We start from the raw sequence: 25,651 nt of genomic DNA, 5'->3' as shown, positions 1-25,651 counted from the left end.
TATTGAATGGTTTTCACATATTAACCATATTTCCTCTACTGTGAATTACTTATGTCCTTCTCTCATTTACCCACAGTGCGGTTTGAAAAAATGAATTTGTATGAGCTTTTAAAATATAAAGGATATATATTTTATCAGATCTGACTGTCCTAGTCTGCCTTTTAAATTTATTTAACAAATAAAGAACTTCAAACTTAAATTATTCAGTATTACCTTGTCCTCTGTGATTTTTTTCCTTTTTTTTAAACTTAGAAGGTCCTTTCCTATCCATTCATTAAATATTCATTTCTGTTTTCCCCCTAATATTAATATGAAGTATGTGGGGTTTTTTTTAATTTAATTTTTCCATATACCTGGATATGTGTGATATATATTGTCAAACTGATTTCACACAGCTAACAAATCATCTATCCCACCAGTGGACATGTTTGTTTAAAAGAAAAAGCAGAAATGCCACCAGAGAACTACCTACATTTTAGACTGAAGTGGGAGAAGGATATCTTTGCTACTTAAGTTACAGATTGGGTTTTCTTTGGAGGCAGAAGAATCAAGGGTCATAAGAAGGTAAAAAAGAAAGATAACTTGGTCAGAGTTAGGATTACGAGGATTTCCTTCCCTCTGAATGAGTACAAAGTAAAAATAACTAGACTTTCAAACTAATAATGGGAAAACAAATTTCATTCCAAAAAGACAAAAATCACAAAAAATACATATGTTAGAATTATATTATAGTCCATTAAATAGAAACAAAATGGGGATGATGAAAGGTCAAAAAAAAAAAAAGAAAAAAGGTAACAGTCAGAAAAGGGAGGGGGGAAAAGTACAGAAAATATAGTAAAGAAAAAAGATAAATGAGAGTTTTGGTAGCTAAACCTTGTAACTTAAGCTGCAACTGTTCTTATTGTTTGTTTTGAAAAACCCGACTACTCTTTTTCCTGAAACCATTAGAGACGCAACTAGGAAAAGCTATATATGGAAAGCCTTGGATGGTAGAGGATAGATTGTTCTTGAGTTGGAAAATACCCTGGACTCAAAGTAACCATGCACTAAAGTAGCCTGAATCCAGGTCTGATTTATTTTTGAACTGCTATAATATCTAGCATATTTATTTCATTCAATAAATATTTGTTAAATGGGTATTACTTTAATACTTAAATTAATCCACATTTTCTACTCCTGCACCAGACTGTTAAAAATTAAACATAATTTTAGCTCATCCAAATTGTGAAAGAGAATTTTTATTTTCTCAAGCAGTGGAATAAACAAATCTGCACTGCTTTCATTACCATTACTATATTGACTATTAACCTTTCTTTTTAATGGGAAAAATCCTAAGCTTTCTGCCATAATGATGATTTACAAAATCACATCTAGGGGGCTGTAACTGAAAAATCAAAGAGCTTACCTTACTGACACCAACTTCAGGGATTCGGAGAGTATGCTCCATATCTTTTTCTCTGCAGAGTTAAGTAAAATGCCTTTAATTATTTTTGAAGCATACATAAATGTAGCACTTAAAGAATTTTTTTAAAGATAAGTTTTTTTGTTTTAAAAGATAATGTTAAAATGTAAGTCTCTCTATCACACTAAATCTGGTTTCCATAATGCTACTCTAATTTCCTGTTTGAAAGAAGGTTCCAGAATTACTTTTACTCTTTGGTACATCTGTCACAGGCTAGTAAACATCCAGTGAGACAAAATATCCTTTGTACTAATGTCAATCACTTTTTCCAGACCTGTTGACTGTTTCCACTTCTATTACTACATGTAAAAAAAGTATACTATTTCTAAGAATTTAAAATTAAGATATCGCATGGAACCTGAATTAAAGATACATTACCTTTCCAGTTGGGAAGAAAGGAAATTATCCTACTCATGATTAAAACCTACCTCTCTACCAAGCTGGCTGAATTACAAAGGGGTAAAAAGGAAAAGAATCAGAGGAGGTCAATAGTGGGTTTAAGTAATTTAAACCTAAAAAAAGCAATACAAAAGATAAGAAAATGACAAAAACCTCTGTGGAAGGTATCATATCACCAAGATTTTATCTCTTTACCTAGGCAGTCCCCTTTAGGGATAATGAGGTTATATCTCCAATTGTCTTCCAAAAGCAGGTGACAAAAGGTAAGTGTCAGAATATTTTTTGAGTGGAAAAGGGAGGGACATGGATGTCATTTTTTGCCTATTCAACAAGTACCATGCATATTTAATGATTAACTGCTCAGGAAAAGTACAGTCCACTGGAATAAGACAAATACACAAATATAATAACATTAAACATTTTTACCTTCCAATTGTAGCAGGATTTACAGCTGTAATGATAAAAAGTGATCCTGTCTGCAACACAGGTGATCTAATTACAATTACTCTGATACATGGGGGCCAAATTTTTTCTTCATCTGCCAAAGAAAGAAATGTGTACATATTAATTCAAATGCTATGGGAAAAAATTAGAAATGTATAGGGATGAGTAGGAGGCATACATAAAGTAAAAAAATATTGATAAAATCTTCATTCTGTTTAAAACAACATTCTTAAATTCTGCTATATCACATACACAGTAAGTAAGGTTTAACAATGTTACCAATTTAAAATGATCAACCTATGGGACTTCCCTGGCGGTCCAGTGGTTAAGACTCCACACTTCCACTGCAGGGGGGCACAGGCTCGATCCCCAGTCAGGGAACTAAGATCCCACATGCCGTGCAACGTGGCCAAAAATAAATAAATTAATAAAAAGATCAACCTAAAGATATTCAGCACCTATCACAATTATAAAATAATCAACTCTCTCTTTTTTAAGGTCTTGGAATTTGAAAGTATCTCAAAAAAGCATTTTTACATTAAGTTAGAAAAACTGAGTCTGCCCTTTTTAAGAAAAAATAAGAGGAAATTCCATTAAGAACAAAATAAGCTCATATACACCAATATGAAATCCTGAGTTTTAAAAGTATATCTTTATATCCTCAAGTAAAATAAATATTAGATTTACCGTAATACCTATGTAAGCTGAATTCATGGACTACTCTTTTTAAAGGCAACTGCTTTCCATCCCTCAATTACAAAAGTGGACAATTATCTAATCCACTAAAATAGACTTTGTACCTACTTTAGGATTAGAAAGTAGGTAACTTGGTTTTGTGTTCTACTGACTAAGCCATACAATGCAATCAAACATCAGGATCCAAGTACTAGTCATTTATTCACATCCTACTCTTGAAAAATAACCAAGCAGTTATAATTTTTAATAATGTCATTAATCTCTTTAAAACAATCAGCTCACTTTTTGGTAGATATATTATATGGGTTACTAACACTTTTAACTGTTTTGCACTTTTACAATGACCATACTTGGTTATTTATGTAAAATTAAATAATGGCCATTAACTCACCTTCATCTTCAGTATCTTCTGCAGTTACATTGTCTTCACTGGTAATGTCTTCATCATAACTGTCCTCGGTCTGAGAGTCTGTAATTTCACCTTCTTCGGGCTCACTATCAGTCTCTATGATTTTCTCATCTTTAAATGAAGCCGAATTATAAATGTTTTCATTAAGAGGAGATTCTACAGTCTTTGCGCTAACTGGAACAGTATATTTGGGGGGACTCTTTTTGTAATGAATGTCTATTTTGGCCTTCTTTTTCACATTTGCAAAATCTTCTCCCTCACTGCAGCTTATATGTTCAATACTTGATGTTTTTTGATCTTCTGAATTCAAATTCTGGAAAGAGGTGGGAACAGGAGAGAAGACTCTTAAACATGACCATCTTGTATTTAATGCTACATGTTTCAATGAATTAGTGAAGATATATGTACAGTGAAATAACAATAGCTATTATCTCTACTGCCTCTTCCTCTCATGTTCCCTTTCCTAGTTAATGATATTACCATCCACTTATCCAAATCATAAGTCTTTGACATCTCCTTAACCACCACTTGAAATCAACTACCAAGTGCTATAGACTCTGTTTGAAATTTGTCCCAATTTTCTCTCCTTATCTATTTTCAGTGTCTTAACTGTCCCAGTCCAGGCCCTCATCACATATTGCTTGGACATGTGACAGCCTAGAACAATGCTGTCAAAAATAAAATGCAAGTTATATTTATACTTTAAAATTGTCTAGTAGGGCCATTAAAAAGGTAAAAAGAAACCAGTGAAATTCATTTTATCTAACCCAGTACTTACAAAATATTATTAATTATATATAAAATTAACATTTAATCAATATAAAAATTACCAAAATATTTTACATGGATTTTCTGTACTAAGTCTTCAAAATTGAGTGCAGTTTACACTTAGAAAGCATCTTAATTAGGATTAGCTACATTTCAAGTATTCAATAGCCAGATGGAGCTGGCTGAACAGTGCAGGCCTAGAGAATACAACTAAACCTGAATTTTCTTTTTGAACATTGAGCCAATTATCAAGTCAACATACATAACATAAAGAATTAGCTTTAATTACAGCAGGGATTTAAAGGTCCAAATGTACCTAATGTAGCAGAACTGAAGTTTTGCTAAAATTTAATATATTAGAGAGTTGGTTTGATAATACAAAAAAAGTACAGATGAATCAGTTATATCTCTTTTGTTCCAAAATTCCAACTTACCTGGCATAAGCCTTTTATTATTTATTATACATGCATACTGGGCATACCCTAGGACAAATGAACAAATCTATTATTTTAACTTTAGAAGAAACAGAGGGTTATTTTCCTTTGGTTTGTAACACAGTCTGAATTTTCTTTCTATCTTAGAGCAACATGATGAAGTGAATTCATATGTTCCGCTGTTACTTTATAAAATATGAGAGCATCTTAAACACACTTGTGTTTGTTTGTTTTTTTAATTAATTAATTTATTTATTTTTGGCTGCGTTGGTCTTTGTTGCTGTGCGCGGCCTTTCTCTAGTTGCAGTGGGTGGGGGCTACTCTTCGTTGTGGTGCGCGGGCTTCTCATTGCAGTGGCTTCTCTTGTTGCGGAGCATGGGCTCTAGGCGCGTGGGCTTCAGTAGCTGTGGCACGTGGGCTCAGTATTTGTGGCTCATGGGCTCTAGATCGCAGGCTCAGGAGTTGTCGTGCACAGGGTTAGCTGCTCCGTGGCATTTGGAATCTTCCCGGACCAGGGATCGAACCTGTGTCCCCTGCACTGGCAGGCAGATTCTTAACCACTGCGCCACCAGGGAAGTCCCTAAACACGCATTTTTAATAGCAGCATAAATTCAGTTTGAAGACTGGCTAAACACTCACAGTGTGATAGATAAATATACATACTTCCAGCAACATAAACTCACCAAGAACAAGAACGAGGACAAGGAGATGAAAAACTATGAGGAACTTTAAAGGCCACTGTGAGTTATGGCCAAAAAATTTCCCTATCTATATATGCTTTAAAAAAAAAAAAACCGGTTTCCAATCTTACATATTTTATTATTACTACTGCTTATAGGACAATACATGCAGAAGAAAAATGAGTGAAATTGCAAGAGGTACTGCTTTTTAAAAACTATTTGTCAGTCTAGAATGTTAGATAAATATTCATTAAGATATAAGAAAGGCCCGGGGCCTACATGTGGGCATTAAGCATATATGCATATTTCAAGTTATTACTGCAATCTCTTCACCCTACTTCCTTCCTTCTGTATACTCTACACTTTCAAAAAGTGAGGCTCAAGAACATCTTAAAACTCAAGAAAAAGATGAGGATGTCCTAACTGCTTTCCTCCCATGCTTCACAATTACCTTTTAGAATCCTTTGGGAATTCTCAGAATTTCATCAGGATTTTTCTTAAGCCACTGTCCTGAACTTAATATATTTTTGAAGGATGGTAAAGATGAACAGTTATGGGAGCTAAGCTGGACCAAAATCTCACAGAATGCTTTCAAATTTCATTCTCTAGTTTGTCAGGAAAGGTCATTTGAGGACCCCTACATGTTCTTTGCTTTGCTAGGGAGAAGTAGTTTCATAATGTATCCTTTCAAACAGTTCAACCACTGGTAATAGGTAGACGTCACTAAAAAAGAGATCTTAAAAAAAAAAGAAAAATCATTTTTGGTATTTTAGTTACATAATCTTCAATTCCTAGGTATTGCCAGTGAAAATAAAAGAGAAATAAAGACAAATCAAGTAGAGAATTGAGATAAAATTTCAAGAGTAGGGGAGGTGGCCAAGGTGGTGAAGTAGGAAGACACTGAACTCACCTCCTCCCATAGACACACCAAAATTACAACTAGTTACAGAGCAACTATCTATGAGAATGACCTGAACACTAGCAGAAAAGATTTTCCACAACTAAAGACATAAAGAAGTAAGCACATGATACATATATACAATGGAATATTACTCAGCCATAAAAAGGAATGAAATTGGGTCATTTGTAGAGACATGGATGGACCTAGAGACTGTCATACAGAGTGACAGAAGTCAGTCAGAAAGAGAAAAACAAATATCGTTTATTATCACATATATGTGGAATCTGAAAAAAATGGTATAGGCGATCTTATTTACAAAGCAGAAATAGAGACACAGACGTAGAAAACAAATGTATGGATACCAAGGCAGAAAGCGGGGGGGTGGGGCGTGGGATGAATTGGGAGATTGGGATTGACATACATACACTATTGAAACTATGTATAAAATAGATAACTAATGAGAACCTATTGTCTAGCACGGGGAACTCTACTCAATGCTCTGTGGTGACCTAAATGGGAAGGAAATCCAAAAAAGAGGGGATATATGTATACGTACTGCTGATTCACTTCGCTGTACAGTGGAAACACAACATTGTAAAGGAACTATACACCAATAAAAATTTTTTAAAAAATTAAAAGAAACAAACAAACAAAAGGAACCACACGAGATGGGTAGGACAGGTGGAGACCCACACCCCCCCATGCTGGCAACCCACAAATGGAAGGAATATCACAAGCACAGAGGTCCTCTACAAGGAGCGAGGAGTCTGAGCCCCAAATGGGGTCCCCAGCCCAGGGGTCTTGCACTGGAAAGATGAGCCCCCAGAATGTCTGGCTGTGAAAAACCAGCAGAGTTTATGTTCAGGAGAACTAGAGGGATACAGGAATAGATTCTGCTCTCAAGGGCACATGCAAAATGTCACATGCTCTATGTCCCAACACTGAGGCAGTAGTTTGAAAGGAGCCTGGGTCAGCTATTTTTGGGAGTCTGTTCTACCCCAATAACACTGGTACTGGAACACACCACTTTGGAATTTTCCTCTAGTCTGTTAGTGCTGGCGCCCCAGCCCTGCCCACCAGCAGGCTGGCACAAGCCCCAAACCCTACCCCCGGCCTGCCAGAAAGACAGCCATGTGGGGCCCCAGCTTCACCCCCAGTGAACCAGGAACAGCCTTGAGCCCCCCAGACCATGCAGCCAACTTCACAGGAAGGCTACCCTACCCTCTAGTAGGCCTACAGCCACCATAGAAGGCATGGCCTCACAGCCAACCAGGCCAGGGGCCAGCCCTGCCTACCAGTGCTCCCACAGTAATCAGCCCCACCACAACAGAAGGATGTATATGCAACCCACATAGGGGACACCCCTAAAGCATCTGGTTCTGGAGACCAAAAAGGAGTGTGCTGCTGGGGCCCCAGAGGAGGTCTCCTAAATAAGGCCATTTCTCCAAGACGGGAAACATAATCAACCTACCTAACACACAGAAATAAACACAGAGAATTGGGTAAAGTGGAGAGACAGAGGAATATGTTCCAAATGAAGGTACAAGACATAACCTCATAAAAAGAACAAACAAAGTGGAGATAAGCAATCTACCAGATAAAGAGTTCAAGGTAATGATCATAAAGATGCTCACCAAACTCAGGAGAAGAATGAATGAACATAAAATTTCAATAGTTAGAAAATATGAAGAAGAACCTAACAGAGCTGAAAAATAGAATAACTGAAATTAAAAATATAACTAGAAGGGACAACAGATTAGCTGATACGGAGGAACAGATCAGCAGTCTGGAAAACAATAGCAGAAATCACTCAAGCTGAAGAAAAAATAGAATTTAAAAAAATGAGTATAATTTAAGAGACCTCTGGGACAATATCAAGCATATTAACAATCACAATACAGGAGTCCCAGGAGGAGAAGAGAAAGAAAGGGGCAGAAAGCTTATTTGAAGAAATCGTAGCTGAAAACTTCCCTAACCTGGGGAAGGAAACAGATATCCAGGTCCAGGAACCATAGAGTCCCAAACAAGATGAATCTAAAGAGGTTAATTACAATTAAAATGGCAAAAATTAAAGAAAAACAGAGAATTTTAAAAGCAACAAGGGACAGCAACTAGTTATCCACAAGGGAGCTACCATAAGGCTATCACTGACTTTTCAGCAGAACTTTGCAGGCCAGAAGGGAGTGGCACCATATATTCAAGGTGATGAAAGGAAAAAACCTACAACCAAGAACACTCTACCCAGAAAGGGTATCCTTCAGATTGGAAGGAGAGATAAAGAGATTTACAGACAAGCAAAAGCTAAAAGAGTTCAGCACCATTAAAACAGCTTTACAAGAAATGTTAAAGGGACTTCTCTAAGTAAAAAAGAAAGGACCACAACTAGAAATATGGAACTTATGAAAGGAAAAATCTCATTGGTAAAGGTAAACATACAGTAAAGGTAGCAAATCAACCACTGATAAAGCTAGTAGAAAGGCTAAAAGATGAAAGTAGTAAAATCATGTATATCTACATAAGCAGTTAAGGGATAAACAAAACGAAAACGTACAATATGACCTCAAAAACATCAGATGTGGGGGGAAACGAAACTAAAAATGTAAAGCAGTTAGAATGCATTCAAACTTCAGGAATCGTCTTAAAATAATCACATATATATAGGTTGTCAAATATGAACCTCATGGTTACCAAAAACCAACAACACATACACAGAAAAGAGAAAGGAATCCAAACATAACACTTAAAGGTAGTGATCAAATCACAAGGGAAGACAGCAAAAGAAAAAAGGAACAAAAAAGTACTACAGAACTCCCCCCAAAAAACAATGAACAAAATGGCAGTAAGCACATACCTATCAGTAATTACTTCAAATGTAAATGGATTAAAAGCTCCAATTAAAAGACAAAGTGGCTGAATGGATTAAAAAAAAAACATATATATGCTGCCTACAAGAGACTCACTTCAGATCTAAAGACACACACAGACTGAAAGTGAGGGATAGAAAAAGGTATTCCATGCAAATGAAATAAAAAGGAAACTGGGGTAGCAATACTTATATCAGACAAAACAGACTGTAAAACAAAGACTGTCAAAAGAGACAAACAAGAATGTTATATGCTAAAGGGATCAAGCCAACAAGAAGATATAACAATTGTAAATATCTATGTACTCAACACAGGAGCACCTAAATACGTAAAGAAAATACTAACAAACATAAAGGGAGAAACTGACAGTAACACAATAATAGTAGGGGACTTTAACACTCCACTTACATCAATGGACATCATCTAGACAGAAAAACAGTAAGGAAACGCTGGCCTTAAATTACACGTGACTAAATGAACCTAACAGATACATAGAGAACATTTCATCCAAAAGCAGCAGGATACACATTTGTTTCAAGTGAACATGGAACATTCTGTATGATGATGACATGCTAGGCCACAAAACAAGTCTCAAGAAATTTAAGACTGAGATGCAACTAGAGATTATCATACAACGTGAAGTAAGTCAGAAAGACAAAGACAAACACCATATAATATCACTTATATGTGGAATCTAAAATATGACACAAATGAACCTATCTACAAAACAGAAACAGACTCACAAACATAGAGAACAGACCTGTGGTTGCCAAGGGGGAGGAAGGGAGGGAGAGGGATGGACTGGGAGTTTGGGGTTAGTAGATGCAACCTATTACAATTAGAATGGATAAACAAGATCCTACTGTATAGCACAGGGAACTATATCCAGTCTCCTGGGATAAACCATAATGGAAAAGAATTAAAAAAAAAAAAAGAAAGTACAGATGTGTATAACTCAGCAGAAATTAGTACAACACTGTAAATCAACTATACTTCAATTAAAATTTAAAAAAAATTTAAGACTGAAATATTAAGCAGCGTTTTCAATCACAACAGTATGAAACTAGAAATCCACTACAAGAAAAAAACTGCAAAAACCACAGACACATGGAGTCTAAACAATATGCTACTACACAAGCAATGGGTCACTAATGAACTCAAAAAAGAAATCTGAAAAATACCTGGAGACAAATGAAAATGGAAACACAATGATCCCAAATCCATAGGATGCAGCAAAAGCAGTTCTAAGAGGAAGTTTATAGAAATACAAGCTTACCTCAGGAAACAAGAAAAATCTTAAATAAACAATCTAACCTTACAGCTGAAGGAACTAGAAAAAGAAGAAAAAACCCCAAAGTTAAGAGAAGAAATAATAAAGGTCAGAACAGAAATAAATGATACAGGGAATTCCCTGGTGGTCCAGTGGTTAGGACTCTGTGCTTCCACTGCAGAGGGCATGGGTTTGATCGCTGGTCGGGAAACTAAGATTCTGCAAGCTGCGCAGCGTGGCAAAAAAAAAAAGAAAGAAAGAAAGAAAGAAATGGTAGAGACTAAAAAAAGAAAAAAGATCAGTGAAACTAAGAGCTGGTTCTTTGAAAAAATAAACAAAATTGCTAAACCTTTAGCAAGACTTATCACCAAAAGAGAGGGCCCAAATAAATAAAATCAGAAAGAGAAGTTACAATTGATATTGCAGAAATACAAAAAATAAGAGATTACTATGAACAATTATATGCCAATAAAACAGACAACCTAGAAAAAATGGATAAACCCTGAGAAACACAGTCTCCCAAGCCTGAATCAGGAAAAAATAGAAAATATGAACAAACCATTTACTGCAAATGAAATTGATTCAGTAATCCAAAAAACTCACAAGAAATAAAAGTCCAGGATCAGATGACCTCACAGGTGATTTCCACCAAACATTTAGACAAGAGTTAACAAATCTATCTTTCTCTAACTATTCAAAAAAGTTGAAGAGAAAGGAACACTTCCAAACTCTCTACAAGGCCAGCATCAGCCTGATACCAACACCAAAGACACGACAAAAAGAGAAAATTTCAGGCCAATATCACTGATGAACACAGATGCAAAAATCCTCAAGAAAATATTAGCAAACCAAATTCAATAATACATTAAAAGGACCATATACCATGATCAAGTGGGATTTATCCCAGGAATGCAAGGATGGTTCAATACCCACAAATCAATCAATACAATACACCACACTAACAAACTCAAGAATAAAAACCATGATCATCTCAACAGATGCAGAAAAAGCTTTTGACAAAATTCAACATCCATTTATGATAAGCTCTAAACAAAGTGAGTACAAAGGAAACGTACTTCAACATAATAAAGGCCATATATGACAAACCCACAGCCAACATCATACTCAATGGTGAAAAGCTGAAAGCATTTCCTCTAAGATCAGGAACAAGACAAGGATGCTCACTCTTGTCACATTTATTCAACTCAGTATTGGAAGTCCTCACCACAGCAATCAGACAAGAAAAAGAAAAGAATCCAAACTAGAAAGGAAGAAGTAAAACTGTCACTGTTTGCTGGTGACATTATACAACATACAGAAAATCCTAAAGACACTACCAAAAAAACTGTGAGAACTAACAAATGAATTCAGTAAAGCTGCAGGATACAAAATTAATATACAGAAACCTGTTGTATTTTTACACATTTAACAACAAACTACAAGAGAAATTAAGAAAACAATCCCAGGGACTTCTCTGGTGGTGCAGTCGTTAAGACTCCACACTCCCAATGCAGGGGGCCCAGGTTCGATCCCTGGTCAGGGAACTAGATCCCACATGCATGCCGCAGCTAAGAGTTTGCATGCTGCAACTAAGAAGCCCTTGAGCCACAACTAAGGAGCCCACCTGCCACAACTAAGGAGCCCATGTGCCACAACGAAGGAGCCCGCAAGCCGTAACTAAGGAGCTCGCCAGCCGCAACTAAGGACCCTGCCTGCCACAACTAAGACCCAGTGCAACCAAATCAAGAAATAAATATTTTTTTTAAAAAAGAAAACAATCCCATTTACAACTGCACCAAAAAGAATAAAATACCTAGGAATAAATCTAACCAAAGAGGGACTCCCCTCATGGCTCAATGGCCAATGCAGAGGACATGGGTTCAAGCCCTGGTCCGGGAAGATCCCACATGCTGCAGAGCAACTAAGCCCGGGCTCCACAACTACTGAGCCTGCGCTCTAGAGCCCACGCGCCACAACTACTGAGCCCCCGTGCTGCAATTACAGAGCCTGTGTGCCTAGAGCCCGTGCTCCACAACAAGAGAAGCCACCGCAATGGGAAGCCCGCGCACCGCAACGAAGAGTAGCCCCTGCTTGCCGCAACTGGAGAAGGCCCGCACGCAGCAACGAAGACCCAACACAGCCAAAAATAAATAAATAAAATAAATAAATAAATAAGGCTCAGGGATTGATGAATTAAAAAAAAAAAAAAATCTAACCAAAGAGGAAAACGACTCATATTCTGAAAACTATAAAATATTGAGGAAAGAAGAGGAACAAATGGAAAGATATACTGTGCTCATGGACTGGGAGAATTAATATTGTTAAAATGGCCATACTATATACAAGACAATTTAAAGACTCAATGCAATCCCTATTAAAATACCAATGGTGCTTTTTGCAGAACTAGAATAATCCTATAATTTGTAAGGAAACACAAAAGACCCCAAATAGCCAAAACAATCTTAAGAAAGAAGAACAAAGCTGGAGGTACCATGCGCCCTGATTTCAAAATATACTACAAAGCTACAGTAATCAAAACAGTATGGTACCGGCACAAAAAAAGACACATAGATCAATGGAACAGAATAGAGAGCCCAGAAATAAACCCACACTTATATGGGAAGTTAATCTATGACAAAGGAGGCAAGGATACACAATGGGAAAAGATTGCCTCTTCAGTAAATGGTGATGGGAAAATTGGACGGCTATGTGCAAAAGAATGAAACTGGGCCATTTTCTCACACCAAACACAAAAAATAAACTCAAAATGGATTAAAGACTTAAATGTAACAAAGGAGGAAAGAATATACAATAGAGAAAAAACAGTCTTTTCAGCAAGTGGTGTTGGGAAAGCTGGACAGCCACATATAAAATCAATGAAGTTAGAACACTCTCTCACACCCTACACAAAAATAAACTCAAAACGGTTTAAAGACTTAAATATAAGACATGACACCATAAAACTCCTAGAGAAGAACATACGAGAAACATAGGAGAAACAGTCTCTGACATAAACTGTAGCAATGTTTTCTTAGGTCAGTCTCCCAAGGCAACAGAAATATTAATAAACAAGATCTAATCAAACTTAAAAGCTTTTGCACAGCAAAGGAAACTATAAACAAACAAAAAGACAACCCATAGACTGGGAGAAAACCTTTGCATACAATGCAACTGACAAGGGCTTAATTTCCAAAATATACAAACAGGTCACACAACTCAATAACATGAAAACAACCAACCCAAAACAAAAAATGGGCAGAAGACCTAAATAGACATTTCTCCAAAGAAGACATACAGATGGCCAAGAAGCACATGAAAGGATACTCAACTTCATTAATTATCAGAGAAATGCAAATCAAAACTACAATGAGGTAACCCCTCACACTGGTCAGAATGGCCATCATTAAAAAGTCTACAAATAATAAATGCTGGAGAGAGTGTGGAGAAAAGGGAACCCTCTTACACTGTTGATGGAAATATAAGTTGGTGCAGCCACTATGGAAAACAGTATAGAAGTTCCTTAAAAAGCTAAAAATAGAGTTACCATATGATCCATCAATCCCACACCTGGGCACATACCCGGAGAAAACTATAATTCGAAAAGATACATGCACCCCAATGTTCTTTGCAGTGCTATTTACAACAGCCAAGACATGGAAGCAACCTAAATGTCCATCGACAGATGAATGGATAAAGACGATGTGGTATATATACACAATGGAATACTACTCAGCTATAAAAAAAAGAATGAAATCATGCCATTTGCAGCACATGGATGCACCTAGAGATTATCATCCTAAGTGAAGTAAGTCAGAAAGAGAAAGACAAATATCATATATCACTTATATGTGGAGTCTAAAACATGACCTGAACTTATTTACAAAACAGAAACAGACTCACAGACATAGAAAACAAATTTATGGTTACCAAAGGGGTGGGGGTGAGGGAATAAATTAAGAGCTCGGGATTAGCAGATACAAACTACTATATATAGAACAGATGAACAACAAGGCCCTACTGTATAGCACAGGGAACTATATTATCTTGTAATAAACCATAATGGAAAATATGAAAAAGAATATATATACATATTACTGAATCACTTTGCCATACACCAGAAACTAATGCATTATAAATCAACTATACTTCAATAAAAAAATATGAATATATACGTATAAAAAGACATGTATGACCTGAAACCACAAACCTCCTAGAAGAAAACATAGGCAGTATGCTCTTTGACATCAGTCTTACGAATATTTTTTTGGATGTCTCCTCAGTCAAGGAAAATAAAAGCAAAGATAAACAAATGGGACTACATCAAACTAAAAAGCTTTTGCACAGCAAAGGAAACTATAAACAAAACAAAAAGGCAGCCTAGTGAAAGGGAGAAGGTATTCGCAAATGATATGACCAATAATGGGTTAATATCCAAAATATATAAACAGCTTACACAACTTTGCATTAAAAAAACAACCCGATTAAAAAATGCGCAGAAGAACAAATAGACATTTTTGCAAAGAGGAAATGCAGATGACCAACAGGCACACGAAAAGATGCTCAACACTGCTAATCATGAGGGACATGCAAATCAAAACCACAATGAGATTATCACCTCACACCTGTTCTAGAAGCTATTATCAAAAAGACAACAAATAACAAGTGTTGCCAAGGATGTGGAGAAAAGAGAACCCTTTTGCACTGTTTGTGGTATTGTAAATTGGTTCAGCCGCTATGGAAAATAGTATGAAGGTTCCTCAAAAAAATTCAAAAGAGAACTGCCATATGATCCAGAAATTTCACTTCTCCGTATTTACCAGAAGAAAACAAAAACATGAACTCAAAAATATATATGCACCCCAATGTTCATCACAGCATTATTTACAACAGCCAACATGAAAGCAACCAAAGTGTCCATTGATAAATAGATACAGATGTGGCGTGTGCACGCACACACACACACAGGAATATTACTCAGCTATTTAAAAAACAAAATCTTGTCATTTGCAAAGACATTAATGACTCTAGAGGGCATTATGCTAAGTGAAATAAGTCAGAGAAAGGCAAATACCTTATGATCTCACTTACATGTGGAATCTAAAAAACAAAACAAACAAAAGGAAAACAGATTCATAGATACAGAGAACAACTGGATGGTTGCCAGAGGGGAGGGAGCTGGGAGTGGGGGCAAACGAAGTGAAGGGGATTAAGAGGTACAACTTTCCAGTTATAAAATAAATAAGCCATGGGAATACAATTTACAGCATAAGGAATATGGTCAAAAATAATATAATAACTTTTTATGTGGAACATGATGGTTACTAGACTTAAGGTGGTGATCATTTCATAACGTATGCAAATGTCAAATCACTATTTAGTACACCTGAACCTAACATAATATTGTACTTCAACTGTATTTCAAAAAAAAAAAAAAAATCAAGAGTAAAAAGTATTGAATAGTTGCCACAATTTACAAAATGCCAATATAGCAAATAAGCCTCCTTTCCTGCCTGTAAACTACCAACCTAATTCTATTTAGGGAGTAGAAATAAGAGCATTGATAACATTTTTTTACTTCCCTTCTTTCAATTTAACATTGTATCATAAGTATTTTAAAAATTCCCCTCAGCCTTTATAAACTACCATCTGAATGACTAAATAATGTTTTTTCAATTAAATGTACTATCATTTTCTTTCTTTTTTTCTTTCATTTTTATTAAGACATAATTGACATACAGCACTGCAGAAGTTTAAGGTTTACAGCATAATGATTTGACTTACATACATCAAAAATGACTACCATGGTTAAGTTTAGTGAACGTCCATCATCTCATTTTGATACAAAATTAAAAAATTTTTTTCCTTGTGATAAGAACTCTCAGAATTGACTCTCTTAACAACTTCCATATATAACTTACAGCAGTGTTAACTGTATTTATCATGTTGTACATTACAGCCCTAGTACTTATTAATCCTATAACTGGAAGTTTGTACCTTTTGACTACCTTCATCTAACTATCCCCCTCTCCCCACCCCCTGCCTCTGGTAACCACAAATCTGGTATCATCTTCTATGAGATTATTTATTTGTTTTTTAAATGTAACTGACTTATAACACTATCTCAGTTCTTGGTGCACAATATAGTAATTCAATATTTCTATGCATTACAAAATGATCACAATGTCAAGTCTAGTTACCATGTTTCCACACAAAGATATTACATTATTATTGACTATTTTCCCCACACTGTACATTTCATCCCTGTGACTCATTTACTTTGTAACTGGAAGTTTAAATGTACCATCATCTTCTTAACCAATAACTGTCAGCCATTTAAATCCATTTTTTTGTTCTTATAAATATTGCTGTATAACTATACAAAGGAATGTTTCTTTCTTTGGAATTTTTTTTAAATTACAAACTAGAAATGAGACTTTTCCAATTAAAGCATATGAACATTTTTATGGTTATTGATACAAATAATCCATTTTCCCAAAAGATACCAATTGAAACTAATGAATATATACGTATCCTAAATTTGCTAGCAATGGATTTTTTTAATGTTTGCTAACATAAGAAGAAATTGCTCAACACAACTAAGAATTTTGAACTTTTACCTACACCTACTTACAAACTGTGTTTTTCTTTTATTGTGAATTGTGCACTGACATCAACTTATCAATAGCTGGTATGAATGTTCTTCTTCCAAATTATGTAACACAGCAGTATTTTATCTGCCCTAAATCCACCTGCTTCAAACTTTAAGAAATTTTTTCTACTTCTAGTGATTGAGAATTTGTGAAAAGTCCATGTTTGCTCCATGTGAAAGCTTCTTGGCTGATAGATTCTGATATCTTGTTATTGTAATGAATATGTTTAAAATACAGAGTTACTAAATGATTTTCAGTTTCATCAAAAATTTTGGCTTAACTATGATATCATTATGTAAATTTTAAAAATTATGACATTACCTTTTCCTCATTTGTTGTAGAAGAATCAAGATCCTTTCTTTTCTTCTTCAATTTTTTATCTTTACTTTGTTTTGTGCCAGAAGTCTGATAAGGTTGCAAATCTACTCGAGAATGAAATTGGTATCGACCACTTTCCACATCACAGTAGTAATAAATTCCAGTGGAAGGATCATAATATAGTTGATTTTCCTTTCAAAGTTAAGAACACAATAAGTTCTATTCATGTAAGATGAAATAAAATAGAAAAATAGACTTAATAGAAATGACAAATATATTCAAATACAGTAAATTTTCTTTTAAGAACTATAGTATTTTTTGGAAAAAATGAATAAAGATAACAGAATGAAAAATGCTTGTAATTTTCCAAAATACTTTACCATTCAATATCTGCTCTAATTTTCCTAGTGTGGAAAATGAATACATTTACATATTATAATAAGTCTCATGAAATTGCCAATATTTGACCATTTTTTTACTTATAGAAACAGCAACTTCATATGGTTCAACAGAAACCTTTTAGAAGTCATGAAAACTAAGGTATGCATCAGAAAAAGCCGACCATATAAAAGCAATTGCAGACTCATTCTCCATATAATTACACGATAATGGTTTGGTAGTATAAACCCCTAAACCCTCCTCTCAATGACATAAAACAAAGATTTGCCTTGCAATGTTCATGTTTCAAAATCCTGGAGAAAAATCTGAAAATAAAATTAAGCTGATGAACACTACAATATAACATTCTGTACAAAGAAATCAATAAACAATTGTCTTCACTAATCAATTAATTCTACACTAAGTAACTACATAAGACTTAGAGTAAAGCAACCTTACAATATAGAGTTTTGGTAAATTATGGATTAAAAACTAGAAAGATAAAATTATGTAATCATCTGCATTTATTAGATACTGGCCAGTACTCTATAACCAAGATTTAACTGAACCATCTGTATCTTATTTACATCATAAATCCATGCAGATCAGACTTGGAAACATCTTGCAAAGATATATACTGAGATAAAGCAAGTAAAGCTTCCTGAAAAAGAATAATTTATTTTTCTAATTGTTGATACTATTGCAATTTATTTTCTTTAATTTATTTTGTAGATCTCTTACAAAAATATTTAGAATTCTCACTATCTTTCCTTCAGCTAAAAACTGAATGGAAGCTTTCTGATCTTTATTTCCAGTGATAACAGAACTTCTATAACTCAAATCTTTCTAATCTGCTATATCTTTCAGTCCAAAATACAGACATTTTCAAATATGTAAGAAAATTAATTAAAATAAAATGAAAACTAGCACAATAAAAATGGCAAAACAATGAAGTCCCTACTCCACTGAGACACAACCTGCAGAATGTAATTAAGCATTTACAGAATAGATGTCAGGAAGAAAGTTACAGAAAAGAAGGTAGAAGAATGACAAAGACTAATGTCATATACTTGGAAATTCCATATTTTTCTAGAAACCAAGTAATTAATAGCTATTTTCTTTGGTAATAAGAGTTTAAACATTAATTTTCTAGGTATTAATTAGCACTGTCAATTAGCACACTCCTGTGAAATTAAACCCTCTTTTACAAAGTATTTACAAAGTACTATACCAAGCACAAACTGATAAGCTAATGAAATCCCTTATCTAACTAAAATATTTACTATTATCATTACATTCCCTAGACTAGTCAATAATAGTTCCAATAACTGGAATGGTGAATATCTGCTCTACTTTGGGGCACTACATTCTGTAATTTCTGAGGACCAGATCATATGTGTAGACCACTGAGGTTGAGGTATATAACTTCTAGCATCATTGTCATCAAAACCTGAAAAAATCCAATTAAATACCAGACCTTCAACAGTCATAACACTATATTATAAATCAAGAACTTTCTTTTCTGGTTTTGTCCTAGTCCGTGGTCCATTATATTTCTGATTCCATATTAATTCCCTAGTTCTCACTGTTAACAAATTGATTTTTTAAAAGTGAAATGTTTAAAAGTCACAAAATATAAAACAATGACTAATAATAAACATGCTATAAAGACTTTAAGAAAAAGACTCCTCTGTGGTCTAAAATGGATTCATAAAGATATAAGTATTTGAAACAATTTTTAAAAAATCTTACCCCAAGCCTAGAATTAACATTACTTCCTTTTAGTTTAGGTTCTTAAACATTTTACAAAATGTAGTTGTCTCCTTTTATTAATAAATACACTAAATTTTTGTATGTTACTTTACATATAAAAGGTTATTAGATCTCTCTAAAATATTAATCTATAACACAATTAACTTATTTAATTAAATAAACATAGAAATATAGTATCATAAGCTATTTTATAAATCTTTACTCTTGCCAAATAGCTTTAAATCAATTTTTACATGCAGCTCCCTGCTTATCTTAAGTCAACCTAGGGTTTAATATTTGGTATTCAAGCAGCTAAGAACACAACCATACAGTATTAAAAGGTCTGAGATACTTACAGAATCGTAATAGAATCCAGTGCTGTGATCAAAATACAATCCAGTATTCTCATCATAACTAAATCCAGTCTGTGATACAGCAGCTTCTGCTGCAGCTCTCAAACTTTCAGCTAGTGATGAACCTTCTAAGGATGTATCTTCTGTTGCTAACACAGATGCTGGCTCCTAGGTATGATACAATCGTGTCAAATAGGACAAAAACATCCTCATATCAATATAAAAGTTAGCAGAATCTGAAACAATAAACAGACCTAAAAACTATTTTGAATAATAAGACCTCAATTTCTGCAATGCAAAGGGATGGCTATCAATTACAATTTGATCCACTTTAAAAAATATGAATTAGTGTATCAGTTAATTCAATTCTGACCCAATTTGAAGACACTAGAAGTAAGTGAGTGACCATTACTCAAAAATAAATACCATAGGGAAGCAATACCATAGGGAATACCATAGGGAAGCAATCCACAAAATACAGACTGAAATATTCTTTAACACAAATGATCTGGATTCTTCAATAATTACAGGCTCAAGGGGAAAAAAAATTTTAGAAAAGAGATAGAGAAGAAAGCTATAAATTATACATCACACATCAAGCAGTTGCCCTGTATGAACCTTACTGGGATCCTGATTCAAACAAATGGTAAAAACAAATTTATAAAACATTCTGGGAAATTTGAACAGTGGCAAGATATTTGACAGAAAGGAAGTATTAGAAAAAAATCTGGTGTGAACATGGTATTGTGGTTGCTCAAAATTTTTTGGTTGAGTCAAACGTACTGACAAATTTTGTTTTAGTTTATGTACAGCATACACTTTTGCAACACAACAGAGTAGGAAAACAGTTACACATACGAACAAGTTCTAATTTTTGTTTCTCAAAAACTGTATTATTCACTGCATAATTACACGCAGAACATTTACAACCCTTGTATATGTTGTAATAAACCAAAGAAGTCTATTTTTCTACACAATAACAACAAAGTAGAACAAGTTCTTGAGTAACAACAGTTTCAAGTGAAGCATTTTATTACCTGTGAATTTGAGGCAAGATGGTCCTCTTGTCCACAATTAACATTTTCTGTTGTATCAGTACCAGCATAAGCATCATTTTCTATGTGTGACTGGTCTTTAGAATTAAAAGTAGAAGCTTTGATATCCTGATCTTCCTGAACTGGGAGTTCAGATGCTTTATTTGGAAGATTAACATCATTATAGTATGTCTGATAATAATAATCTATTGCAAAAACAAATTAAGTGATATCATATTAGAATAGTGTATATAAAAAGGACTTAATTCCAAAACACTGGCACTGAACACAAAAGAGCACACGTTGCAAACAAATCATATTTTTATAATTATACACGTTTTAACAGATTAAAATTAATGGTCCAAATAAATCTGCAGAGATATATATCTTTGATTCTAATGTCACCTTCAGTACCCTAGCTGTCAAGCTAAAAAGGAAAAAAAGGTAAGCAGATTTGGATTTTCCATAGCAAGAGCAAAAAGAGAAAACGGGTAGATAGGTTGTGTTCTGTCAAAAAAAAAAAAAAGTAGCAACTTCTAACAATGTCTAACTACATACCTCAGTATACTTCAATATCAAATGACAACATGTCAAGGGCTGACTTTTCTGTCAAATTTTGCTCATGGTGCTGACTTTTTTAAAAACATAATATACAGATATGTAATGTTCATACCATTGCTGTGTTCAGCAATTTGCTAAGTTGCGTACTGAATAAAACAAGGCAAAATTTAATGGGAAAGATCATTTCTTGTGATCCCTATTTATTAAAACTTGGTTTCTCAGTTATTTTGCCTCACAACATAATGCCACTAATAAGGCCAGGGTTGTAGGCTCACCCCATTCCCAGGAGGGCCTAAGAGACTGACACTGAATTGATGCTAAGTGGAACGCATCAACAAGAAAACACATGCCCCTGGTCACAAGTAAGGTCAGATGAGAGTAGATGGCTTACAGCATAGCAAAAATTACTCAGTGAATGTGCCAATGAAAGCATATTAGCAATATTACGTATTTACAGGAATAACAATACATTTCTACTTTCCCACCAAAAGAGCAAATAGATTATCTGAAAATACCAAATCATATGGAGAAAAGTCAACTTTGTAACAGCTCTCCTATTTATCTAGATGTATACAGATTCTAAATTTAAAGAAAACTCCACGTTAGCATGATTTGAATGTAGTAGTATTAGGATATCTTCACTATAAGCTGAATACCTGAGATTGACCAAGGAGGGTGGTTCTCTGTTTGTACTTCTACATCAGACTTTTTATTATCTTCATTTCTCCCACAATGGAGTATTTTACTGAGCTCTTCTACCTGAAAGAAAGCAAGGCTTTAGGAAAAATAAACCATACAGCAATCTAATAATATACACACTATTCTCCTGAAATTACAATGATTATTTTTCCTGGTAAAAGTTTCGAGAAGTACCAATATCAGCTAGTTTCCTTTTCAGAAAAACTGAAAATACTACAATATAATTGGCTTTCACCTTTTACATCTGCAGAAGGAGATGTTTTTATTCTTATATTCTCTAGCTAACCTCAAACTATTACCTCCAAAAATCAGACTGACTAAATTAATAAGACTTTGTGAACAGGATCCTTTATTTCTAACAAATAAGAAAGTTTTTATACTACTATTTTAATCGGTCAGCAGTTCTCCCTAAGGAGAATTAAATCACTGAATTAAATTATCTAGTATCATTCAGTGTTCTCCACCTGGAATTAACCATTCACTTAAATAATGCCACTCGTATACTTTAACATACTTTTTCCTTGAAATAGTAATCTTATAAAAGGAAAGAGAGGTGACTGCCTCAGAGATGCACCTCGCCTCCCTGTGTCTCACTGAATACCAAGGCCAAAGCAACTGAGTGTGAAAAATACCCATAAGCAGATGAAGAGCTGCCTCATCAATACAGCTCAGTCAGAAAGGAACTCAGTGTGAGATTATACCCATTATAAGCGCAAACCCAAAAAACAAGCTTCTAAGTATTTCTTCAATGATACATAAAGCTTAAAAAGAGAAAGGTGATAAGACTGATTATATACAGATTATCTCTGCACGTCACAGATTATCAGATCTGCTGCTACCACCAGGGCTGGAACTAGAGTGAAGCGAGCAAGGCACCTAAGGCACAAAATTTAAGGAGGCATTCACTCTCAGATTCATGCAAGTATAGAATCATACCTGAGAATGAGTGCCCCCTTGAATTTTTCACCCTAGGCTACTGACTGCCTTGCTCTAATCCTGGCTCTGGCTACCACCACTATTACTATGAACAAGACCATTTATATAGTATCTGCTACATGCTAGGCATGGCACTTGGTACTGTAGGTAACATCTCATTCATTCTTACAACCACCTTACAAATTAGTCGTCCTAATCCCCATTTTACATGTGAGAAATCTAAAGAAAGTAATTTGCACAAGGTTTCCTTGACTCCAAAGCCTGTACATATTGTACTTTCCTGATAGTTCACCCTCAATTCTCAAGCCAAAGTTTTACTGCTCCACATAAAACACTATCTAGTCATTAGGAATGACAGTTAACAAACTGTCTACCCACCACCAGGGGAGGCTGACTAGAAAAATAATAAAGAAGAGTTATTACTATCACTAGTAAAGTTACAGCTTTCTATGCATTTCAATTTTTCATATTAGACTGCTACCAAATTAACACTAATAACCAAAACGCTGGCTCTTCAAAGATTAGCAAAAACGTTTTCTTTTAGGATCTCTATAGCAAGCGGTACTTTTACAATTTAGAATTATAAAAGCGTTTTTTATACAGCTCATCATATTTTGCTCCCCTTTCCCCTCAATATTTTAACAATATTTGTAGTCTCCTAGCACAGTCGCTATGCATTGTAGTTGTCCAAGAAATAGTTGAGTAACAAAACACGAATTTTCGATAATGTCATAATGTTAACAACTCTATACAATGGGCACAGAAAGTCACTGCAACTCAGCGGTTATTTTCATAGATTATTTGATAACAAAGCGTAACAAAGTTTGATGATACTTTAACGTTCAGCCTACATTTGTGGTTTTAGGAAATGTACCAATATATGCCAAAAGACTAGACAACAGTTTAACTGAAATTAATAATTACGGGGAAATAACTTGTTGGGAAAGAGTGCGACTGCCCAAAACAATCAAGCTGAAAAGATTATGCTGTTTAAGAGGTTTTTTTTAATGGGAGTTTAAATATTTGTCCGTACTGCATGTTATAAGAACAAAATTAGATGCTTAGTGTCTCTAACGAAGACAGTTCTATCTTCCCTACTTCCACTAGACTACTCAAGATGAACGCCCAGAACAACCTCACACATACCTAGCGCTCAGCAATTTGCAAAACTGTAAAACAGTCTGTTGACATTTACTTTTATTTAACCTCCACCAGTGTGGTCCTAGCATTCTCATTTTATGGGCCACTGAGGCTCAATATCAGTTCACACATCTAGGGTATGATAAATGGGATTCTGATTGAAATCCGGCGCTTTAACAAACTCAAAAGTGATCTAGAACAAAATATTAGAAATGTGCCTACTGCCAATGGGACTTCACAAGTGAGAATGAAGACTCAAGTACTTAAGTGCACTCCACGCCGGCCACAACTGCAGTTCACACACTTATCTAAATCGAGCACCCCAACTCTTAGGTTTGTTCCAAATGTACCGGGAATTATCATCGCACTGAACTTTTAACTCTTTCAGGTACTCTATAAAGCAGTCCCGGGCCCTACCAGGGAGCCCTTCTGAGGCTATCTTAGACTTCGAAGGCCTCATCTCGGGCTGGATGGGGACCGCGCACCTGGGTGCGGAGCTCCTGGTTGTTGCTCTCGGCGCTCTGGTACAGCCGCTCTGTGTGATGCAGCAGCTTCTCGATCTCCCGCACTTGCCGCTTGCAGCTCCGCAGCTCGCGTTCCAACTTTTCCACCTTCCGCCTCAGCTGGGCCAGCTCAGGCTCGGGGGAGGGAGGTGGCGACGGCGACAACGAAGGCGGCGGCTCCTCAGAGGCCATGGGGTCCGGCGCGAAGCGGCCCGCGGGAGCGGAGGGACTGCGCTCAAGCTGAGACGGACGCCAACGGACCCAGGAGCCACGGGAGCGCGAGGGCAGAGAAAGGCGGCCTCATCCCCGCCCGGCCGCGGCAGCCCGCGGCCATGAGGCCCTAAAGCTGGTTACCTGTAGCCGAGGCGAACTGCGGGCAGCGAGCAAGGGGACGGAAAATGGGCCCAGTCCGCCGGGCTTTGAAACAGTAAAACTTTATTGGTAACCACCTGCCCCGGCGACCGAGTAAGCCACCGAAACGTTGGAGAAATGGGCGGGCGAGCGAAGCAGGGACCAGAAGCGATTGGGCCGTTTCTGGGCTGAACCGGAAACGACGGCGCCGGCGGTGGGCGGGGCCAAGACGGAAAAGGAAGCGACGGAAGGCGAGAAGGGCCTCACAGTGCACAGGCGCACTTTCCACCGGCTGCGGGGTGCACGGGACGGGACGGGACGGGGCGGGACGGGGCGGGACGGGGCGGGGCGGGGCGGGGCGGGACGGGGCGGGGCGGGGCGGGGCGGGGCGGGGCGGGGCGTGAGGGCGTGGAGAGCGGGCGGAAAAGGTGCTAAGGTAGCCCGGGAGAGATAAACATCGCGCATCCTCTGGTCGCGGGATTTTACCCTTGCACACTTTCAAAACGTTTTCAAACTTTTTGCACAGAGTGCACTTCCTAGCTCCTCGTTTTACAGATGAGAACAGTGAATCTCCAAGAAATGTTTTGCCAAGGTTCATAGAATTGATGCTAAACCAGGACTGTGAACGTAGTGTTCTGACGCTCTGCTT

General features: G+C 36.1%; 1 protein-coding gene across 2 annotated transcripts in view; it reads right to left on the bottom strand.

Annotated features, from left to right (window-relative positions):
• Window positions 1-25,193, bottom strand: part of AGGF1 (angiogenic factor with G-patch and FHA domains 1) — a 46,732-nt gene extending 21,539 nt beyond the window's left edge. The window contains exons 1-8 of one of the 2 annotated variants that reach the window (XM_036847416.1): window positions 24,634-25,193; window positions 22,030-22,132; window positions 20,816-20,970; window positions 19,782-19,946; window positions 17,299-17,487; window positions 3,393-3,723; window positions 2,288-2,399; window positions 1,406-1,457 (exon numbers count right to left, since the gene is read on the bottom strand). In XM_036847416.1, coding sequence (XP_036703311.1) covers window positions 1,406-1,457; window positions 2,288-2,399; window positions 3,393-3,723; window positions 17,299-17,487; window positions 19,782-19,946; window positions 20,816-20,970; window positions 22,030-22,132; window positions 24,634-24,843 — 1,317 coding nt within the window. In that variant the 5' untranslated portion in view covers window positions 24,844-25,193. Of the gene's footprint in view, window positions 1-1,405; window positions 1,458-2,287; window positions 2,400-3,392; window positions 3,724-17,298; window positions 17,488-19,781; window positions 19,947-20,815; window positions 21,019-22,029; window positions 22,133-24,633 lie in introns of both variants that reach the window. The other variant, XM_036847415.1, reaches the window with a different exon arrangement.
• Between the last annotated feature and the right edge of the window lie 458 nt (window positions 25,194-25,651).

This window comes from Balaenoptera musculus, chromosome 3 (genome assembly GCF_009873245.2).
Source record: "Balaenoptera musculus isolate JJ_BM4_2016_0621 chromosome 3, mBalMus1.pri.v3, whole genome shotgun sequence".
Taxonomy (NCBI): domain Eukaryota; kingdom Metazoa; phylum Chordata; class Mammalia; order Artiodactyla; family Balaenopteridae; genus Balaenoptera; species Balaenoptera musculus.
The sequence above is the reverse complement of the archived record's forward strand: the minus strand, read 5'-3'. Positions and strand labels throughout refer to the sequence as shown.